The sequence below is a fragment of the Neovison vison genome, chromosome 4 (assembly GCF_020171115.1).
Source record: "Neovison vison isolate M4711 chromosome 4, ASM_NN_V1, whole genome shotgun sequence".
Taxonomy (NCBI): Eukaryota; Metazoa; Chordata; class Mammalia; order Carnivora; family Mustelidae; genus Neogale; species Neogale vison.
In genome coordinates, this window is record NC_058094.1 from 137,525,483 (window position 1) to 137,545,754 (window position 20,272).

Below are 20,272 nucleotides of genomic sequence, written 5' to 3' on the forward strand. Positions count from 1 at the left end.
GTGCCTGAGTGTCCTCTTGCGGTTGGGGTGAGGTGGGCATTCAGGGGACTGGGGGCGGGGTTCATTGTGTGCAGTCTCCTGTGTCCAAGGGGTCTCCCTCAGGGAACAGAGAAATTGACTTAGGTGGCTTCTGGTGCCTGGGTGTGTGTGTGCGCGCGCGCCCAGGCACGGGTGCGGGTCCTGGCACAGCGTAAGCAGGTAGAGGACCTGGGTGCAGGACACGTGTGCGGGCGCGTTTTCTGGAGTGGTGCAGGTGATGTGACCCGTGTGTGTGTCAGCGTAGGGTGCGGGTGCGTGTGCATGTGCGGGAGAGGTGTGGGTGCGTGTGCAGGGCGAGGGCGAGGGCGCGTGTGCGGGTGCAGGGTAGGGGTGCAGGAGTCGTGCGGGTGCGTGTGCAGGGCGCGGGAGCGGTGCGGGTGCGCAGGGCGCGTGCAGGGGCGGCGGGCGCGGCGGCGGCGGCGGCGACAGCCGCGCTCGCGTTCCCCGCGCGTAGGTGTGCGGCGCGCTCCTGGCGGGGACGGAGCGCGCAGATCTCGCGTGCGCTCGCTGCCCGGCGCAGCCCAGCCCGGCCCCCGCCCGGCGCCGCGAGCCGAGGTGTCGCCCGCGCCCGCGCCCGTGTCGCCGCCGTGCCCGCGAGCGGGAGCCGGAGTCGCCGCCGCCCGAGCGCAGCAGAGCGCACGCCGAGCCCGTCTGTCGCCGCCATGGCCACCACGGTGACCTGCACCCGCTTCACCGACGAGTACCAGCTCTACGAGGATATTGGCAAGTAAGAGCCGCGGCGCGTGCGGGCCGGGCGGGGACCCGGGAGGGCGCCGCGCGCGGAGGGCTGGGACCCCGGAGACCAATACCCTCCGCGACGCTGGTTCCCGGCGCACTGCGGCCCCGCGCGCCCCCGGCTCCTCCGGGCTCGGGGCCCGAAGCGCACGGCCCCGCGCGGCCCCGACCCCCGGGCCCTGGGCCAGGCTGCTGGACCTAGGCGCGCGCAGCTCTGCCCGGCCCTGTTCAGCACCGCAGCCCGGCCAGAGGCCGTGACTCCCGGGACTCGGGGCGCGGGGCTCGGCGCCGCGGGGGCGGCAGCAGGTGTCCCCGGAGCGCCGGGCAGACGTGACGCATTTGGCGGCGGGAGGTCAGAAAGGAGCGGCGCGCGGGGGCGGCCGCGGGGCCTAGAGCGCGGGGGAGGGGGCGGTTCTGGCCTGAGGGTCGCTCCTGGCGCGGGCCGCGCTGTCCCCACCCCCACCCCAGCGGCCAGGCGCGGGGGCGGCGGGACCTGCTAGGCGCCTGCTCCTCCGCGTGGCTCCATCCGCGCCGGGGGTGCACGCTGCGCTCCCAGCCGCGTGGGAACAGCCTCTGCTGCGGGTCCCTAGTGGAATCAGGGTTTTGGAGGATTTTCCCCCAGGTTCTTCTGGAAACACGAGACAGGAGAGCTGAGGGGCTGAGGTCAGGAAGCTTGGTAGGTCCCAGGGGTGGAGATGAGGGGGTGAGGTGGGAAGCCGAATGGGCTCCTGATTTCAGGGTCATCGAAGTAGGCGGGGGAGGGGTGTGGGGGGGTGGATTTCGGAGAGTTATTGACGCGCCTGCGGGGAGGGGGGAGGGGAGAGGGTGGGAGATGAAATGGGGAGGGGCTTCAAAGGCTCCGTTCAGGTAGGGCCTCACCCCTGGGGAACAGGTGGCTCCTGGGCTCTGGTCTGCAACGTGCTCTTGTGGGGCACCCGGACTCCGAGTCTCTCAGGGGCTGCTCTCTGACCCCTGGGTGAATCAGGGTGGCTGCCCCCCGGCATCCCTTGGTCGGGCTCCAGAACTCCTGAATCCCTGGGCTCCATCCTGGCGTGGCCAGAGCCCCGCCGTCCTCACTCCTCCTCCAGCCCTCCGGCGTGGTGGGGGCGCTGGCGAGGTTTCCTCGTACACATCCAGCCGCCGAGCCTTATTTTTCTTTTTCTAAAAATCGTTTGTGGTAGTGCTTGTGTTGGTGAGATGAGTCCCAATCTGGGAAGACTGAGACGCCCTGAGGATTCCCCCTTTCTCCCTGATGTGGGGGAGGATGCGGGTCAGGCCTGAGGGCTGGGGAGCTGGGCTGGGCGGAGTGGAGGAGTCCCCTGGCCTGGGGTTCTGGGCAAGGCCGTGCCCTGCAGGCCCAGAAACTCCCTTCCATTCCTTGGGTGGGTGCTCTTTGGGTCCCTGGCTTTGAGGCTGGGGGCCTGGAGAGCTGAGCAGAGGGATGGGGAGGGTCCAGCACACCCTCTGTGTGTCCCCCTGGGGCCCTGAACACAGCCTGAAAGAAGCTGGAAGGGGTAGTGGACTGGGGTCCTCAGAGGAAGGAGGTAGTTCTCCTAGGCAGAGGGTGGCGATGGGAGGAAGTCACTGTTCTTAGGGACCTTCTTGTCCTTTCTGTGCTTGCTCAGGAGCACGCAGACCCTCAACCAGGCACCCCTTCCCTCAAGCTGATGCTGCCTCTGCTGACACCCCTACAATTTTCTGGGAGCTTCTGTGGGTCCTGTAGGGCATAGGGAGGCCCACACAACTGGGGGCCTTTGGTTCCAGCAGCGACTGTTCATCCTGGCCACTAGCACCCACATCCACACCGGGGAGTGGAGGTCTCAGCTACCCTGGGGAGGGGCTGAGAGGGGTTGGCACAGCAAAGGCCAGATTCCTCCTGGGCAGGAGGAGTGGGAGCAGCTTCCAGAAGGGAGCCACGTGTTTGCCTGCCCTGCGGTGGAGCTAGGGCCCGGAGTGGGAGTGGGGGAGACATTCGCGGTGGGCAGGGGCCTGGGAGGGGAAGGGAACACACCCCAGGACCTGGGGCCCACCCTCTGGATCCAGAAAGCTTTCTGCTAGGCCCAACACACCTTTGCGGAGCCCCCCAGGTAGTGGGTCCAGGGAATGACCTCGGGTGGCCTTTCACAGCCCTGCTGGGGTGTTCTGGGTAGGGGAGGCCGAGCAAGTGCAGGGTGAGCTGTGGCGGGGCAGGCAGCAGAAGGCCCGCACCTCTGCTCAGGGCTGGGTTCCAGGTGGCCATGGTGCCCGCTTGCCGCTTGTTGACAGCGCCTGCACGAGGCAGTGGGTGTCCCTTCCCTGGCCCCAGGTGCATGCGTCCAAGTTTATTTAAAGCTGCAGCCCCTGGCACCAGTCAGAGGACGCTGAGCTCTCTGCCCGGGAACGGCCGGGCCATGGGCCCGCAGCTGCCTGCGTGACACGGCCTCCACCGCTCCCCTCCCTGTCCGGCTTGGAATCCTTCTTTGGGGAGCAGGGTCTGAGGGCCGAGAGAGGCTCTTGTCGGGGGCTCTGCCCTTTCCGGCCTGGTGGGGCACGCCTGCCCGGAAGGCCCAGGTGCCAGGTCGGGAGCCACCCAGAGCGGGAGGGCCCCAGTCCGGCGCCCAGCAGGGGAGCGAGGCACGGCCCCACGTGCACTGGGCAGCCGTGCGCTCTCCACGGCGCTCATCGCGGATGGCTTCCAGACCTGGAGAGTGGCTCCGGAAGTAACCCTTCCGCCGAGCATTTAGAACTCCGACTCTTCCATCCTCTGGCTTCGGTTGTTTGTTCTCAGTGAGAAGAAAGCATTACAAACGGACGGTCGGTACCCCAGTGGCGGCTGGCGCCGCGGTTCTGGGGAACCGGCCCACGCGCTACACTTGGAACCTGCTAAGGGAGCGGGTCGTCGACGTTCTCACGGCGCACGCGCCGCACTGCGTACACGTACGTGCACGCGCAAGCACACACCTGCGCGCGCATTACGCATGCACGCCCGCTCGCACGCACGCACGCACGCGGCCCTGACCTCGTGAGGCGGTGAACCGGTTGGCGGTGACGGGGTCGTCATCTCTTCACGCCGCGCACCTCATGCTCCGGGTCTTGCCGCGCGTCCCCGCGAAGCGAGAGGAAGCGCTGGGGAACCCCCGCAGCCGCGGCCGCTATTTGCCGGTTCCTTCCAGACTCTCTGCTTCCTCTACCCACGGGCGCGCCCGGAGCCAGCGGGTCGGAGCCTCTGGCCAGACTCGTCATCACTTTCCAGAACGCTGGGACTGCGCGTACACGCGGCTGCAGGCCAAGCGCACCTATCACCTGTCGCGCCCTGACCTTGATGCTGTGGCTGCTGGCCTGGGCCCCGTGGTGCCGCCGCCCCCCCCCCATTCCGTGGAGGCCTGGGGGCTCTGGGTGCCACGCTCTCCGGTCGCGCGGGAGCTCGGCGCCCAGGTGCAAGGCCTTCTGCAGGGTTGGTCCCGCGCGGAGGGGCTGCTGGCAGGCCCGTGACTCCGTGTGCGTGCGGCGGCTCCCGGCGTGCTGCCCCTCGGTGTTGGCAGACCTCCGCCGCTGGACAGTCGGTTGTGTAGGGAGGTTTTCATGTTGGGCTCCCGAGCCGGCTGCTTGCGGGGCTCTTCTCTCTCCTTTAAAATGCGGGTGATGTCCCCAGAAGAAAGCTCCCACGAGGGCCGGGTTTCAGGGGTTCCAGACGTTCCTCCGGGGTAAGGTGGCCCCGTTGGAGCCACCTCTGATGTGCAGGTCACTTGATTTGAGTTGACCAGGAAGCTGCCCTCTCGTCACACTTTACAGACCCAGAACCATGGCTCAGGGAGGATGCGCCTTGGGCACCCCACCCCTGCCAGCTCCCCCTGAACTTTGCCAGGCCCAGGGCTGACCTTGGTGTGTCCTTGACTGCATCCCGTGTTCACCGGTCAGACGGGAGCAAGCCCCATCTTGGGGTGCAAGCCCTCACTGACCATGGGCTATTCCGCTGGTGAATGACCTGCTAGGAAGTTAATAGATAAACAGGATATTCAGAGCAAATTGATGGTTGAGTCTCCCCAGCGAGGCAAAGCCAGGTTGCCAGGGAAGGAAGAGAGGACTGTGGGGAGGAGTCGTCAGCTGTTTGCTCTCTCGCCCCCTCCAGCGAGCGCTTTCCTCCCCAGAGCCTTATGCCAACACTGCCTGCTGCCCGGGCTGCTCCCGCAGACGCCCCCCCATCCGCCCAGGGCCCACTCCTCCCTTGCCCCGCTTTTGGCTGGCCCTAGCGCTGGGCCCCTCCGACGTGCAGGCAGCCGCCCGCTCGCTTGCCGGCAGGGTGCAGGCCCCTTCGGGGCCCGTGGGGCTGCGCGTTCGAGGGAGGGGTGAGCAAACTGGCCCCAGAGCTGGAGTCCCATCCTTAGTGGAGGGTGTTTGGGGAAGAAGTCACACACGCCGAGGCTGCGGCAGGATGCACATGAAGGTGACGCTCCTTTAGTTACTATTGAGCGGTATTTTTATACCATAACCTACTTTGCTGGGAGCTAAGAATATACCTCGCGCTTGCTACCTGCACTCTTTCTCTCCTGGTAGCGGTCCCAGCAGTTAAGTGGTGCTTATTACATCAGCGTGCTCCATCCCTGAGATCCACACTGTGACCATTCCCAGTTCATGGCACAGGTGGATAGAGGTGCTGAGGAGCTCCATTTGGGGCCAAGGCCACGTGGACCTGGATTCAAATCCAGGTAGTGGGCTCCAACATCCACCTTCTGCTCCTCGTGGCAGCTCATGCCCCCACTCTGTTCTTTCCACCTGCTGACTCACGGCCTGCTTGTGTTCGACTCTGACCGTCGGCTTTTCGGGACCCGCCTGCCCTCAGCCGGTGGCTCACCATGCCCGCTGTGCTTCCCCGGCCCCCACCCCGTTCCTCTCCGTAAAAGCCTCGTTTCCTTTGGTTGTCCTTCCACGACAGCCAACACTCTGCCCCTGTTTGGACCAGCAAACAGGGATTTTATTGCATTAATTAAACAAAGTGCAAGGACAATATCTTCTCATAAAGGGAAGTAAATATACATGTGTGTGCAGTGAAAGTGACTCTTCGATGGGTTCCTCAGCCAGAGGAGCCCGGGCAGACCAGCATCGGCGTGAGGACACACGTGCTCATGTACACACAAGCAGTATGTGTCATGCATGTATCTGATTTTAAAAATACAGATGGAATCACCATACATGTGATTCTGTAGTTTGTTTGCTCCTGGCACCTGTTCACACCCGTATTCCTCCAGTCTGAGTGTTTTCCTACAGCTCAGGGCCCGTCCGTGCCTGTCCATCGCACACGGGGTGAGCTGGCTGCTGTTTTTAAGCCGAAGATGGAACCCATCCTCTGATAAGCATGATGAGGGATGATACGCAGGCTCCCATGCTTTCTCGGAGGGCGTGATCCCTACACAGCAAGGAGGATGGGTTTCGTCTGTTGTTGGCTGGGCACAGAGACCCCTTTCAAAAAGAACCCAAGACCAGATTCCTCCCCTCTTTTATCTCATCTAACGGAGAGAGATTTTTTTCTTACACCTAAAAAGACACTGTTCCCATGCGGGTCCCATGTTGGATCCACTGGGGTTTAACAGGTGCTGAACAGGACCCACAGGGTGGAGGTGACGGGAACGGTGTCTGCTCCTTGGGTGCATCCTGTCCCTCCCTCTGCTTTCCAAGGCCACCTCCCTGGTTCAAGGCAGGAGATGTGGCCTTTCTGGAGATTTCAAATATATTTTCAAAAAATTTAATTCCCTTTTTCTCTCCCACAAAAATGGAATCTGATTTTTAAAGCATCTTTCACAGCTGCGAGTCACTTTGTTAGTGTAGAAACATAAAAATGCATTATGTATCAACTTGGTTTTCCAAAAATTATCATATTGGCATATTACATAGAAATGTATACTTTATTCCTATAAAAGTCTGAATCTATTTAAAATAAAAACATCCTTGTATGTTAAAGTGGCAGGACTTGCTGCCCAGTCCCGGGGGCCCCTTGTCCCCTGGCATGTGGCGGGCTGCTAGCTTGGCCAGTGGCTCTGCCCCCTCCACACGTCATTCTTCTGCGCGGACATAATGATCCTGACATAACTAAGGCTGTGATTCTTTGTTAGGCCAGATACAGGCGTTCGTTGAATTCTGCAACAGATTGGCAATAGCTGGGCAAAGATTTAAGAAAATTCTATGGAGGAAGCATAAACCGCTCTGTTCCACGGGGGGCGGGGCAGGGGACTAATTTCAGAGCCACCACCTTTCCCACTTGACGAGCAGCTCGTGGGGGCCTGATCTCAAACAGCAGAGTGACCGGGTCCCCCCTGAGGTAACACTCTCCATGGGGGCCAGTTTCTTGGCTGGTGCACATTTCTAGCGGGAACCATGGGGCCGCCCCGCCTCTCCGTTCCCCAGCCCACCCTGAATTCCAGGGCTTGGAGCCAGGCACCTGGTTGGTGCCCAGCGCAGTGGCCTCGAAGGCTGCGCGTTGGCACCCTCGCCCTGTGGGTGGGGGGAGGCGGGAGGTGCTTCTGGTCCCAGGGGCGCTCAGATACCTGGCTTGCGGGGCCACCGTCTTGTTACCTGGTGAGGTGTGGCTGCAGGTTGGGCTTCTCAGAGGCGCCTGCTGTGGACTTGACTCCGAGGGTTTGCAACATTCTTTCTGTGTCTAATAAAGTTCTTCATGTAGCTCCTGTTCTTGTATGTTGAGGTGCAGCCTGGTTCTCAGTCGTTGGTTTGAGCCAGGCCATCTGTTTCTGTTTTCTTTCTTTTTTTAAAAAAAGATTTTATTTATTTATTTGACACAGACAGAGATCACAAGTAGGCAGAGAGGCAGGCAGAGAGAGAGGAAGGGAAGCAGGCTTTCTGCTGAGCAGAGAGCCAGATGTGGGACTCGATCCCAGGACCCTGAGATCATGACCTGAGCCAAAGGCCAAGGCTTAACCCACTGAGCCCCCAAGCACCCCTGTTTTCTTTTTTTTAAGTAGGGTCCACACCCAGTGTGGAGCTTAATACGGGGCTTGAACTCACGACCCCGAGATCAAGACCTGAGCTGAGATCAAGAGTCAGATGCTTAACTGACTGAGCCACCCAGGTGCCCATGCCATGCCATCTGTTAAGGGCTTTCTGGGTAAAGAGTGCTTGTCTAGTGAGGAGTGCACCTGCCAAAGAGGTGGCCAACACAGCAGTTGCCAGCCCTGGCTGCACAGTGAGGACCCCACCCCAGACCCGCTGGGTCAGACACAAGGGGCATGAGGTCTCCAGTGCTGCAGCGGGCTGCGCAGACACAGGCTCAAGGGCAGGCCCAGGCTCCTTCCCCCTCCCTGCGCTCTGTGTGAGCCTCTCCTGACCACGGGTGGGGAATTGGCCTCCTTTTTCCAAACACGCAGCCATGTCACTCCTGATCCTGTTTGCCTAGAGCAGCACTGTCCAGAAGAGACACAGATGTGAGTCACATGTGTCTTTAAAATTTTTCTACTACTTAAAGTAAATAGACACAGATGAAAGGAAGTTTAATAAGCAGATGTATTTAGTTCAGTGTATCCAGAGTATTATTTCAACTAAATCAATGCAAACGTTATTGTTAAGTATTTTATATTTTAAAAAATATTATGTATTTGAAGTCTGTTTTGCATGTTACAGCACATCTCCGTTTGGACCAATCACAGCTGCTTGTAGGCTGTGGTCACACACTGAACAGGGCATGTCTAGGGCATCAAGGCCATCATTTATTTACTTATTTATTTGGCAACTTTTCTGGTTTCTTTTGCTTTTCTGCAGACTTCCTCAACCTGTAAGTCTGCTAGCACACTTAACTGTTTACGAGACTCTCTAGGTGCAGGGGAAAAGTCGTGAAAAAAGGTACTTGCTCCCAAGGAGCTTATACTGGTTGGGGAGGCAAGTCACAGACATAAACACTAAACACATTTTATGATGTGGTAGAAGGTGATTAATATCTCTGCTCCAGGAAGAAGTACAGAGACCCGGAAGTTCCATTTAGGAGGAAGACTACAGCTGTAAAAGGGGTGGTTGGGGCATGTCAAAGGAGAGGAAACGCTGACTGCTAAAATCAGGAATGAAAAAGGGACAATACAACTGACCCTACAGAAATGAAAAGATGATAGGGAGTCTGTGCAGAAGTGTGTGCCAAGGTGGATAACTTAGATGAAACAAATTCTTGGAAGGACACAAGTAACTGAAAATGACTCAAGAAGAAACAGAAAATCTGAATAGGACTATAACAATGACAGACTCATTGATGAGCGAGAAATTTTGAAATCTCCCACAAAGAGAAGCCCAGGCTTCTGGTCAATTTTGTCAGACATTTAAAGAAGAATTAATAGCAGTCCTTCACAAAGTCATTCAAAAAAATAGAAGAGGAAGGAATTTTTTTCCAACTCATTCTGTGGAAACAGTAATACCCTAATACCAACACCAGAAAAGGACCCCATAAGAAAGAAAACTATGGACCAATATGGATATAGATGCAACATCCTCAAGAAAATATTAACAAAATGAATCTAGCAACATAGAAAAAGGTTATAGATTATGAACAAGGAAGTTTATAATGGGAAGTTGGTTCAACATACAAAATTCAGTCACCATCATAAAGTATATTAATAGAATAAGCAGAGAGATTATCTGATTATCTCAATAGATGCAGAAACATATTCGACAAGATCTGATATTTTTTTCTGGTGAAAATACTCAACAAACTAGGAATAGAAAGGAATGTTCTCAACTTGATAAGGGTCGTCTATGAAAAACCCACAGCTGACATATTGCACGATGAAAGCTGAATCCTTTCTCCCAAGGTCAATGTCAGGTCAGGACAAGACAAGGATATCTACGCTTTCCACCTCTGTTAACACGTGCAGGACATTCTAGCCAGGACAGCTGGGCAAGAAAAATGAAAGCACCCGTACTGGAAAGGAATAGGTAAACCCATCTCTGGGTTTGCAGTTGACATGGTCTTATATATAGATTATGTTAAGGAAGTCCCAGGAGGATGATTGGAACTAAAAATGAATTCAGCAAAGTTGCAAGACACAAGATGAAGATATAAAATTCCATTATATTTTATTACACTAGCAATGTTTGATCCCAAGATAAAATTAGGAATTAGGATAATTCCATTCACAATAATATCTAAAAGAATAAAATACTGAGTAATAAATCGATAAAAGGAGTGTAAGAACTTGAACACTGAAAACTACAAACTACTGTTGGAGGAAATTGAAAACATAAGGAAATGGAAAGACATCCCATGTTCATGGACTGGAAGATTGAATGTTAAGACAGCTGGACACTGCAAACTGACCTACAGATTCCATGTGATATCTGTTAAAGTTTCAGCTGCCTTTAAAAAATCAACAAGTTGATCCTAAATTTCATATAGAAATGTGAGGAGACCCAGAAAGAGCCAGAATATTCTTAAAAAGGAAGAACAACGTGGAAAGACTTACACTTGGTAATTTCAAAATAGGGGTGCCTGGCTGGCTCAGTCGGGGAAGCATGCGACTCTTGATCTCTGAGTTGTGAGTTTGAGCCCCACATTGGGGGAAGATAATACTTAAAAAAAAAAAAAACTATACAGCCACGGCAATCAAGATGGTATGGGTACTGGCATAAGGGTAAATAGAGGGGAATAGGACTGAGAGTCTGGGATAAACCCATGTATCTTATCGTTGGATTTTTGGCAAGGACAACAAGACACCTCAATGGGGAAAGATTACTGTCCATTCAACAAATGGACAGCTGGGTGTCCATGTGCAAAAGAATGAAGTTGGAACCCTACCTAACACCATAACACCATGCTCTCAAAATGGATCATAGACCTAATTGTAGGAGCTAAACCTATAACATTCTTGGAAGAAAACAGGAGTAAATTTTTGTGATCCAGGATTTGGGAATGGTTTCTTAGGTAGGACACCAGGAGCACAAGCAACAAGAAAAAGAGGACATAATCAGCATTAAAAAGTTTTGTGTTTCCAAGGACACCCTCAGGAAAGTGAGAAGACAATCTGCAGAACGGGAGAAGATATTTGCACATTACATATCAGATAAGGAGTTCGTGTTTAGACTAATCCAAGAATGTATTGTCTAACAGTAAGAAGACAACCCAATCAGAAATTGGGCAAAGGACCTAGATAGACATTTCTCCCAAGAAGATGTCCAAGTGCACGAGGAGTGCATGAAGAGAGGCATTTGGGGAAATGCCAGCGAAAACCACAAGCAGACCCCACCTCACTTTCACTCGATGGCGAGTGCCACGAAGGCTGACAGTGGCCAGCGTCGGCGATGGTGTGGGCTGGAGCCCTCACACTGCTGCTGAGGACGTGGAATGGCGCAGCTGCCCTAGAAAGCCATTCTTCCAAACGTTCCATTCCTAGACACGTACCCAAGAGCAAGGAAAGCACAGGTCCACACAGAATCCTGCTCCTTGGAGCCAGAATCCTAACAGCCAGAGAGTCGAAGCCCCCCCGAATGCCCATCGACTGATGAATGGGTGAGGAGAACAGGCCGTGTCCACGTGATTGGGAAGCCTTGGCATAAGAAGAGATGAGGTCTAGTGTGTTCAGTGCACGGCACGGCAGCACGGCCCGGGGAGTGTGGAGAGAAGCCAGTCTGGAGGCCCACGTGTCATATGGTCCCTTTATCTGACGCATCTGGGGCAGGCGGCTCGTGGGCACAGAGGGCAGCGTGGGGGCACAGCGCGTACCGGCTGATGGGAATGTGAGCTTAGCTTACGCCATCCGTGGTGACGGATGGACGGTTCTGTGCTGTAGTAACAACCATTGAATTATACACTTGAAGTGGGTGAATTGTTTGGTCCATGAATTCTATCTCAATAAAGATGTTTAAACCTAAATAAAACCAATGTAGAAAAAAAGAGAGAACTCTAGCATCTGGCTTTCAACCCCCAAATTGCCAAGAAGTGAGATTTGCAGTGAGAGCGGCTTTGGCTCGCAGCTCCCTGGCGCTGTCCCCGCCGTGCCCGTGTGGGGCCGTGGCCCAGCCGATGTGAGCCGTTCCATGGCCCTCTGCCCGCTGGGGCGCCGGTGGAGGCAGCGGAGGCCGGAGCCTCTTGTCCTCCGTGTTTCTGAAGCCAGGCCCAGCTGGCGCTGGTCCATAGCGGTCTCAGAGCAAGCAGAGCGGCGAGACTGGGGCCAAGGCCCACATGCCTTGGTTCTGGAAGGCACCGTGCTGGTGGGAGGCCTGTGCTCCTGCCTCTGGAGGGCAAGGCTCCCTGGGGAGCGGGAAGAGTGGGTCCCAGGGGGTGTGGGACCGGCCTTGGAGAGGGGATTGCTGTCAGCAAGGTTGGCCATGACGGGCCCAGGAGGGCTGGAGTGGGGGCGGCACGGAGCCCAGACCCCAGGTCCTGTTATTCCTGATGTATGGTCGCCTCTCTGGGTCCTCAGCAGGGCTTTCTCCTTTCTTTCTCCCTTCCTGTACCTCTCCTTACCTCCTCTCTACTCCCCCTGCCCATCCTCCAGGCTCCCACTGTCCCCAAGCACCTTCCGAGGTTTCCCCCAGCCTCCCCAGAGCAGGGCCTGAGCTGGGGCGCTCTTGTCTTGAGTGCAGCTGCCAGGTGGACGCACGTGTCAGGGAGGGGTCCTCTGAAATACTTTGCCTTCGGGGTTCGTCCCGGGGCTCCAGTGGCTTCTGTCCTCCCTAGCCCTGGACTGTGCCATCTGGGGCTCCCGGGCCAGGGCCTTGCTCCTCAGGGACCCTCGTCTGCACTCCCCCCCCACACCCGGCGGGTCTGCTTAGGGTCCTGTGGCAGCACTGCGACTTGTGAGGTACACAACTTCGAGGTGCCCAGCTGGGACGGCACGTTTCACTTCCTGGAGGACATGAGCAAGCGCCTGTCTTGACTGCCTGCTGGATGGTCTGCCTTGTGGGGGGTGTTCCCCTGTCTCTTTCCACAGCAGTTCAGAATGTGCCGACCAACGGACTGGCGTCCCCTCCCTGCTGGGGGCTTGGGGGCCGGGTTTGTCCCTCTGTGTCCCTCCCCCTTCCCTGCCTTTGAAGGGTCCTTCGGGGTCCCCCCTTGATGCCTTCCTAGGGACCACGGCTTCTCCTCAGAAGGGGTGTGGCGGGCTTCCTGGCCCCTGACCTCGCGCTGGGCATCAAGGGCCCTCCGTTGGGGCTGAGCTGCTGTTCCAAGTGTCAGGATGTCCGCTTCCCGGCCTCATCCGAGTCTTCTGTGATGTCCCATGTTGGGAAGATAGGGTGCCAGCCTCCACCCACATAGCAGTGTGTCCTGCCCCATATGGAGCCGGCCAGGTGCCCGGGCCCCCACTCTGCACAGCCGTGGGTGTGTGGGCCTCACGGGGCTCGCACAGGCTGGCCGTGGGGCCGTGAGTGGACAGGGATGCCTCAGAGCCCCAGTTGTCGTGAGGGTGGGTCGCACAGCATGCCAGGAGCTGGCCGTGTGGCCGCCTGTCCCAGTCCAGGCTGTGGCACGTCCCAGGTCCTGAAGCCTCTGGTGGCGGCAGCATTTCCCCGGGGGCTGGGAGGAGGAGCTGGCTCAGAGCCAGAGACCCCCGGCCCCCAATGAGTGTGGATGGCGCTGTAGACCGGCCGCTCCTCTGTGCCCAAACCGGGGAGCTGATAGGGCCCAGCCGCCACCTTGCCCGTGCCAGGCCCCCACAGATGCTTGCTGCTGTCCGTCCCCTCCTGGCCTTCTGCCCGGACCCCTACCGCCTTCTTCCGATGCGTGTGGAGGGAAGTCTTCTGAAAAACCTGGTTGTCAAGAAAGCGTTACAAGCACTAGCCTCTACCCTCCCCCTGATTGTTTCTCGGAGACCCAGCTGCGCACAGCTCGAGGACAGTCTATTGTGAGATGCTTGCGAGGTCACTCTCCCCGTCCTCACTGGCTCGAAGCGCACGCTTCAGTGGCATCGAGCACATCCACTCTGGGGGGCGGCCACCACCACGGTCCGTCCCCACAACTTTCTCCCCGGCACTGTCCCCCGCGAGGGAGACACTAGCCCCCATCCCCTGCCCCTGCGCTGCTGCCTCTGTCTGCTCTCCGGCCCGGTGGGTTGGATGCCTCCCAGCACCTCCCGGAGCTGGAACCCTACAGTGTGTCCTTCTGTGTGCGGCTCCTTCCACTCAGCGTGGCGGCCTCCGGGGTCAGCCACACGGGAGTGGGCCAGGGGGTCCTTCCTCTTCCAGGCTGGGGATGGACCACATTCTGTTCATCTGTTGCCGGATGTTCCGGTTGTCTTTGTCTCCCAGCTGCCATGAACAGGTTGTGCACAGGACATGTTTAAAAGATATTCACGTGGTCTCCTCCTTTTGGCCACAACTGTGTGACACTGGGCTGTGTGGCCCTGGGTCTCCATCGAACGTCGCTGGTTTCAGTCCCCCTCTACAAACCAAGAGGGTTGGGGCAGGGACTTTCTGGGGTCTCTTCTGACCCCGTGTGTTGGTTCTGTGGAAACCCACACCTTTGCTTCGAGACCTGCCACAAAGCTTACCTGTTAGAAGCTCAGGGCCCCTAAGCCGATCACACGGATGTTTGCACCCTTCGAGAAGAAAACTAAAGAGGGTTGACTTCTGCTTGACCTGAAACATAAAACAAAAACAAGTCCCTAAAGCTTTAATTGAAACACACCTTGCTGGAAAAAGCCCAAGTCACTGTCAGTCCCCGCACCCCTCTGGCCTCTGCTGCCGTGCAGTAGACACTGGGCAGCTCGCGGGGCTCGTGCACAGCGCGCAGTGTGTCCCCTGAGCCAGTGGAGATACTGGCCATCCCTGTTGCTGTCCGTTCTCTGGCGGCTGCTGCAGGAGTGACCTGGGCAGTCACTCGGGGCTCTCCAGGGGTCTGGCTTAGCTCTGTCCCTGTCCCTGACTGCCTGGCCCTGTGTTTTTGGGTGACTGTGTCTTGGCCCCTGCGGAGCCCCATCTAGAAGTCCCGGGTGCCGTTTTGTGGGGAGCCATCACTGTGGCGGGCCTGTTTCTTCCCGGTGGGCTTCTGCATCTGTCCTTGGTCACACTAGTGGGGCAGCGACACAGACCCCTTTCAAGGGAGGGTGCCGGGCCCATCCCAGGGCCGAGGACATGGAGCCAGGCTCAGGCACTGTTGGGGGCAGCCCCTGGGCATGCAGTGGGACATGGAGGCACAGGGTGGGCTGCAGGCCAGGGCACCCTCTCTTGAGATTTCAGTAGCTGGACGTGTTGTCATTGTCCCCATGCAGGGCAGGCAGCCTCAGCATCTGCTGCGCAGGACCCTATGCACCTGCCCCCTCGGGGCCTTTGCTGGACCCTCCTGGGCCCACCGGGCCTGATGGTCCATGGAGGCCACAGACCATGGACAGGTCCCTCGGGGTGTGCGCCTTGCCCCACTGGAGTTTTCCTTTTGGACTAGGATTCTGAGGGGGAGGACCTCTCGGGTCCTCGGGCCGTGGCCAGAGCCTACACCCCCCCCTTTCTCTGCATTTCTCACCTGTCCCATGCCTTGCAGAGTGGACATGGGGACAGGCCAGGGCGGGGTGTAGGCACCCTGAGGCAGGGCGAGGGCCTCGGTAAGGCACAGAAGGGCCGTGTGGTGGAGGCTCCAGGCCTGGCTGGGCTTACCCGTCCTGTCCCAGTGTCACTGCCTCTGTGCCTGGCCCACAGCTGATGACCAGTTTCCACAGCAAACTGGAATCCCTGCCATCTGGGGTCTGGGAGCAGACGCAGTGTCCAGGTACACTTTAAGGGACAGCCCAGAACTCACCTTGCTGCTTCCCTCCCAAACTTGTGAGGCACCTGCCCCCTTCAGGTGGAGCTGTGAAGGGGTGATGGCCCCCCACAGAGGGGCTGCTACAGCCTCCATCCCACTGACATGGGGCTGACAGTGGAAACAGACCGCTTACAGAGAAGGAGGTGCAAGCCCCTGGTGGCCCGTGGACACAAGGACGCCATCAGCCCCAGCCCTGCTGCCTCACCCTGGGTCCACTACGGGCTTCGGGCCCACAGATAATTCTTCCTGTTGGCCGAACCGCCAGCCTCCAGGCTCAGCCCTCCTGCTGCCCGGGACATGGGCCCTGGGAGCCGGCGGGGGGGGGTGGCTGGATTGGCCAAGGCCTCCCCGTGCCCACAGGAGAGGAATGCCAGAGACGAAGATCTGACCTAGCCAGCCTGGGGGGAGCAGCGGTCCTGGGTGGTGCTGGGGTTCTCCTGCCCTACCTCTGTCCTGATTTTGGTCTTGGCTTGATGCATCCCTGGCGCTTGGGTTCGGTCCGTGGCTTCTGCGAGGACCCAGTGTGGTTGTCACTGGAGAGTCCTGGAGAATGTTGGTTACTGGAGAGAAGGGGGGATGGACAGCGGGGGACAGTGAGCAGGCAGCACGCAGGGTGGCCGGACAGGCTGCACGGAGGGCAACCTCAGCAGGGCCCTCTCTCCTGTCCCCTGGGGGTGTCCCCCTGCCCTCCCTCCCTCACCCTCTGCCTCCACAGTGGCAGGGGCATGGGCAGTCCTTTGGGTAAATACCCAGTAGTGCAATTGCTGGACCCTATGGTAAGAGAGTGTTGGTGAGAAATCCCCAGTGTCCCCCAGAGCGGCGGCACCTGTCTGCACCCCACCAGCAAGGAGGGCGCTCCCGCCACTCTGCACCCAGCACTGGACATTGTCGGGGTCCTGGATCTCGGGCATCCTAATCGGGGCATAACGGAGTCTCCTTGTCATTTTAATCTGCGTTTCCCTGACAACACTGGATGTGGGGTGTCTGTCCATGTGCTTACTTTGTCTTGGACGAGGTGTCTGTGCCTGTCTTCGGCCCATTTTTAAACCGGAGTGTTTGTTTTTCTTACTGTTGCGCTTCAGTAATTCTTTGTGTATTTTTAATGCAAGTCCAGTCCCAGATGTGTGTCTGGCAGATACTTCCTTTTGTTTGTGGCTCATTTTCTCAGTGTCCTAACCTGTCCCGGAGCAGAGGTTTTATTCTGGTGAAGCCCATTTGGTCATTTGTGTCCTTCATGGAAACGTTTGTGGTACCGTATCTGAGAAAGTCATTGCCAAGGCAAGGTCACGTAGATTTTCTCCTACAATGTATTCTAGGACTTTTATAATTTTGCCTTTTACATGTAGGTCTACAATCCGTTTTGAGTTAGTTTTTTAAAAAAGATTTTATTTATTTATTTGACAGAGAGAGAGATCACAAGCAGGCAGAGAGAGAGGGGGAAGCAGGCTCCCTGCTGAGAGCCCGATGCGGGGGTGGGGTGGGGGGGCCGATCCCAGGACCCTGAGACCATGACTTGAGCTGAAGGCAGAGGCTCAACCCACTGAGCCACCCAGACGCCTGAAGTTAATTTTTGTAATAAATGTAATGTCTGTGTCTAGATTCTCTCTCTCTTTTTCTGGCATCTGGAGAGTGAGTCGTTCTAGGACTTGGTCTGTTCAGGCTACCGTGATCAAAATACCACAAGCTGCGTGGCTTATGAAAAATGATTTCTTACGGTTTGGGGGGCTGGAATTCCAAGGTCATGGTGCCCACACATGTAGCGTCTGGGGAGAGCCCACAGCCTAGACAGCTGTTGTCCCTGTGTCCTCCCGCCATGGAAGTGTGGCAAGATCTCTCCGGGGTCTCTGTTCTAAGGCGCTGGTCCCATTGGTGTGGCTCCAGCCTCCTGACCCCCTCACCTCCCAAAGACCTAAGACCTCACCTTGGGAGCTCAGATTCGAACGTGTTGATTTGGGGAAACACAAACATTCAGACCACAGCAAGCACCATCTGTTGAGGTTTCCTCCGCCGGCCTTTACTCTTCGCCAAGAGTCGGTTGACTCCGTGTGTGGGTCCCTTTCTGGACTCTCTGTTTGCTTCCATTGATGTGTTATCTCTCTTTCCACCAAACCACGCGGCCTCGATTACTGCAGCTTCTTACTAAGTCTTGAAGCCGGATGGCATCAGCCTCCGACTCCGTTCTTCTGTGGTCTTGTGTCAGCTACTCTGGGTATTTTGCCTCCAAATGGACTTTAGTAGCAGTTTCGGTTCTTTCTGGGATCTTGATCAGGACTGCGCTGAAGCTAGGCTACGTGGGGAAGAACAGACGTCCTGACAGCAGGACGGTCTTCTACCCATGGATGTGATACGTCTCTTCATTCATTTCGTTCTTGGATCTCGTTTGTGGAAATTGGGAGTTTCTCTTCTGTCGATCTCGCACCTGTTTTGTGATACCCAAGTATAGTTCATTTTTTGGTGGTGATGGAAACAGTATAGCATTTTAAATCTCAGATTCCATTGCTTGTTGCTGGTGTGTAGAAAAGCAGCTAATTTCGTATATGAATCTTATATCCTGCAACTTTTTTATAATCGCTCATTAGTTCCAGGAAGATTTGTGGTTTTTGTTTTTGTTTTTTTAACCATTTGGGAGACTTTTTACATAGGTAATCATTCATCTGCAAAGAAAGACAGCTCTATTTCTTTCTTCCCAATCTGTATACCTTTTATTTCCATTTCTTGTCTTAGTGAATCTGCTAGGATTCCCAGTACGATGTTGAAGAGGAAAGCATCTACTTTCTCCAAAAGTATGAGGTTAGTTGTAGGTTTTTTGTAGGTTCTTGCTAAGGATTAAACTGTGGCCCGCCCCTCCAGATTCATAGATTAAAGCCCTAGCCCCAAGTGGGACTGTATTTAGAGATAAGATCTTTAGGAGGTAATTAAGGTTAATTGAGGTCATAAGATTGGGTCTTTATGAGAAGAGACGCCGGAGAGTTTACTGGCTCTCTCTTCTGTGTACCCACTGAGGAAAGGCCCTGTGAGCATTCAGGGAGATGGTGGCCACTTGCCAGTCTAGAGAAGAGAGCTCACAAAAGAGCCCAGACCCTGAGGGACCTTGATCTTGGACCCCCAGCCTCCAGAAGTGTGAGAAAATAAGTTCCTGTTTTTAAGCCATCTAGACTCTGATATCTTGAGCCAATGCAGTGTTCTTCATCAAGTTACGATAGCTCTGTTCCCAGTTTGCTGAGATTTTTACTACGGATGGATGTTGGATGTTGTCAAAGGCTCTGCTGCATCTGTTGATACAATCACGTGATTTTCCTTTTAAATCAGTGGGTGTGATGGTTATGTGAGCTGGTTTTCAAATGTTGAACTAGCCAGCTTTGCCTGCTGGGGAGACATTGCTCCTTGGCCGTGGAGTGTATTGTTGGACTCTGCTAGGATTTTGTTGAGGATTTTTGCATCCGTATTCATGAGAGATGTTGGTCTGTAGTTTCCTTTTCTTATAATGTCTTTGTCTGGTTTTGGTTTTAGAGTAATGATAGCTTCACAGAATGAGTTAGGAAATAGTCCCTCTGCTTCTTTTTTTTTTTTTTTTTTTTTTTTTCTGGAAGAGATTGTAGAGAATTGGTATAACTTCTTCCTCAAGTGTTTGGTAGAATTCACCAGTGAACCCACTGGAACCCACAAGAATATCCATTTGGTGTTATGCCAAACACCACTGGGCCTGATGCCTTCTGTTTGGGAAGGTTATTAATTGTTGATTCAATTTCCTTAACAGATATAGGCCTCTTCAGATCATCTGTTTCTTCTTGTGTGAGTTTTGGCAGATTATGTCTTTCAAGGAGCTGGTCCATCTCATCTGTGTCACCAGATGAGTTGCTCATCGTATCCTTTATTATCCTTTAATTTCCGGGGGTCGGTGTTGGCCCCTTTTCATCTCTGATGTTAGTAATTTGTGCCCTCTCTCCTTTTCTCTTATCCTGGCTAAAGGCTTATCAATTTTATTGATCTTTTCAAAAGATCAGTTTTGGTTTCGTTGATTTTCTCTATTTATTTCCCGTTTTCAAGTTCATTGATTTCTGCTCTTTTATTATGTCTGCTGCTTTCTTTGTATTTATTTATTTTAAAGATGTTATTTGTTTATTTGACAGACAGAGATCACAAGTAAGCAGAGAGGCAGGCAGAGAGAGAGGAGGAAGCAGGTTCCCCGCTGAGCAGAGAGCCCAATTCGGGGCTGATCCCAGGACCTTGAGATCATGACCTGGGCCGAAGGCAGAGGCTTAACCCACTGAGCACCCCAGGCATCCCTGCTTGCTTTGTATTTAATTTGCTCTTCTTTTTCTAGTTTCCTAAGGTGGAAGCTTAGATTATTGGTTTTAAGTATTCTCTTCTACTATATACATTTGATGACTTGAATTTTCTTCTAAGCACTGATGTTAGTAAGTCCTGCAAATTTTAAGTTTTATTTTCAATTAACTAAAATAGTTAAAATTTTTTCTTGAATTTTTTTCTTTGACCCGTGTGTTTTTTGGAAGTGTGTAGTCTGACCTTCCTGTGTTAGGAGGTTTTCCAGCGGTCTTTCTGCTTTTGTTTCCAGTGTGATCCCACTGTGATCTGAGAGCACGATGTGTATGACGTCTCATCTAACAAGTGTGCTACAGTGTGTTATGGCCCAGAATGTGGTCTGGGTGCATGTGTGTGTGAGCTTGGGAACATGTTCCGCTCTTGCTGGGCGAAGGCGCTGTCGATGTCCCATAGACCTAGCTGGCGGGGGTGCCGGCGAGTGTGGCGACGGCCTTTGTGGTTTTCTGCCTGCTGGGT

At 55.3% G+C, this 20,272-nt stretch overlaps 1 protein-coding gene across 3 annotated transcripts in view; it reads left to right on the forward strand.

Annotated features, from left to right (window-relative positions):
* Positions 1–644: 644 nt before the first annotated feature.
* Positions 645–20,272, forward strand: part of CAMK2B (calcium/calmodulin dependent protein kinase II beta) — a 78,948-nt gene continuing 59,320 nt past the window's right edge. For all 3 annotated transcript variants that reach the window (XM_044245750.1, XM_044245751.1, XM_044245752.1), the window contains exon 1: positions 645–766. In XM_044245750.1, the coding sequence (XP_044101685.1) occupies positions 702–766 (65 nt within the window). In that variant the 5' untranslated portion in view covers positions 645–701. The remainder of the gene's footprint in view (positions 767–20,272) is intronic.